Genomic DNA, 1943 nt, shown 5'->3' on the forward strand with positions numbered 1-1943 from the left:
AAGGGGTAGAGGGGGATGCCGCCCACCCCTGCTCAGGGGAAACTTTTCTGGTTCGGCCTGATTAAACTAGGGTCAGCGGTTAATGGGTGGCCTATTCTCTTATCTATGGTCAGCAAGCAGTTGTTTACAGAAGCAAGAAATAGCGGTTAAGGTTCTAAGTCTAACATTCAGAGTTTAACACTCAAATTGGGCCCTTACATTCCCCCCTTTTTCTCTTGACACTATCCCAATCATGGGATAGGAGGACCTTCTTGTTGGCTTAACTCTTGGTATTCATGTCTTAACATAAATACCTGTACAGCGCTGACGCGCTCACGAATAAATTGTATGAGACGATTAAGGATGCAAGGGCCTACGGTGAGGAGGAGAAGGAGTATCAGCAGGGGTCCCGCTGCCGCGGAAATTAGGGTAGTCAGCCAAGGGGAACTACTAAACCAATTTTCGAACCATCCCTGCTGAGCCCTTCGTTGTTTTTCTCTCCTTTCTAGCCTTTCTTTTAATTTATTTATGGAGTCTCTAACAACTCCTGAATGGTCAGAATAGAAACAACATTCTTCATTTAAGGCTGCACATAAGCCTCCCTGCTGGAGGAAAAGCAAGTCTAATCCCCTTCTGTTCTGCAGGACTACCTCCGATAAGGAGGTTAGGGACTTTTCAAGGTGGCTTATAGATTGTTCTAATAGTTTTAGGTCCTCATCTATAGAGACCCTCAAGGCATCATAGTTTTGGGACCCATGTACTAAGGCTGCTGTGCCTGTTCCGATGCCGGTTACCACTCCTAAACTTAGCAAAACGCCCAAGGATATAGATACTAGTTCTCTTTTGTAGTGGCGTGGGCGTATCTCAAACCTGTCTTCAAAGGGACCCGTCTCATGGTACGTGACTTTTGGTATTAATATTACCATTATACAAAAGTCTCTAGATTTATTAAACACAGTAGTGGACAGGCAAGGTGTTAGGCCAGTATTACATGCCCACCAACCACCAAGGGGAATTAAGTACTCATTTCTGGTTTTATTTGGAACTTCTAATGTCTGATTGCACAGGGACTGATAGTCTGAGGGAACTGTTCCTATGCAGGTGCCTTTTCCGTATATCTCAGTTAAGGTGATTTTTCCCTGGGTTCCCCAGCTACAGGCCGTATGGGTGGCCGAAGAATTGAACTGGCCAGGATAAGCAACTCCTTGATAGTATGGTGGAATGGAAGAGAGACAAAGCCAGCAAGACTCAGTCATGTTAGGGCTTGTTTGGTTTAAAGCCAAGTAAACGCCCTGTATCAGGTTAAATAGCCGCTGTACGGAGTTGGGGCCTTTGGAGGTTGGACCCCAAAGGGAAGAGGGTTGAAGGGAAGGGGAGATGGGAGTTGGAGTTGGTGAAGACTCGAGACGGTTAGGGGCCAGCGGTCTCTGATTGCTTAGCACCTTGTTGGGGCCTACGGCTAGAGGGGGGGTATTACTTATGGTCATTTTGACGCGGAAAATAAGCCCGTCGTCATATCATTCTTTATATAGTCTTAAGCCCCAGGTGTACCCGGATGTCCAGAGCTTTTTGTTTTTTCCTGCTGAGGTAAAACTAATCTTAAGGGGGTGACACCATTCTGAACATTGTGGGTCTTTAAGCCAATTATTATTGCCTTGGCTACGAGTCTTAGAGTGGGTGTAATTTGCGGTGACTTTGATATAGTCCCAGTTTGATGTAGGACTCCAGTAAGTATCCCCTGATGTTTCACATCCCCAGTTTCTACAAAAGAACTCAGAAGCGCCCCCACATTTGGGGTTTAGAGATCTTGCTCGGTGGAAGCCGGGGCAGACGTAAAAAGGGAGGGATCTTAACATACTCCGTCTGTCTTGGGTTGCGCATCCGCCCCAGGGATCTAGCCCGTCCCTGCCAGGGGGCGAGGGTGTTGAAGGGGCGTTCTGAAGGTCTGAGTACCCTTCAAGATC

General features: G+C 47.0%; 1 protein-coding gene across 1 annotated transcript in view; it reads right to left on the reverse strand.

Moving 5' to 3' along the window:
- Positions 1–1752: 1752 nt before the first annotated feature.
- Positions 1753–1943, reverse strand: part of LOC115293430 — a gene marked incomplete at its 5' end in the record, with an annotated part of 450889 nt that continues 450698 nt past the window's right edge. Inside the window, 1 exon segment of the mRNA XM_029941211.1 lies at positions 1753–1884. Coding sequence (XP_029797071.1) covers positions 1753–1884 — 132 coding nt within the window.

Source organism: Suricata suricatta, chromosome 6 (genome assembly GCF_006229205.1).
Source record: "Suricata suricatta isolate VVHF042 chromosome 6, meerkat_22Aug2017_6uvM2_HiC, whole genome shotgun sequence".
Taxonomy (NCBI): Eukaryota; Metazoa; Chordata; class Mammalia; order Carnivora; family Herpestidae; genus Suricata; species Suricata suricatta.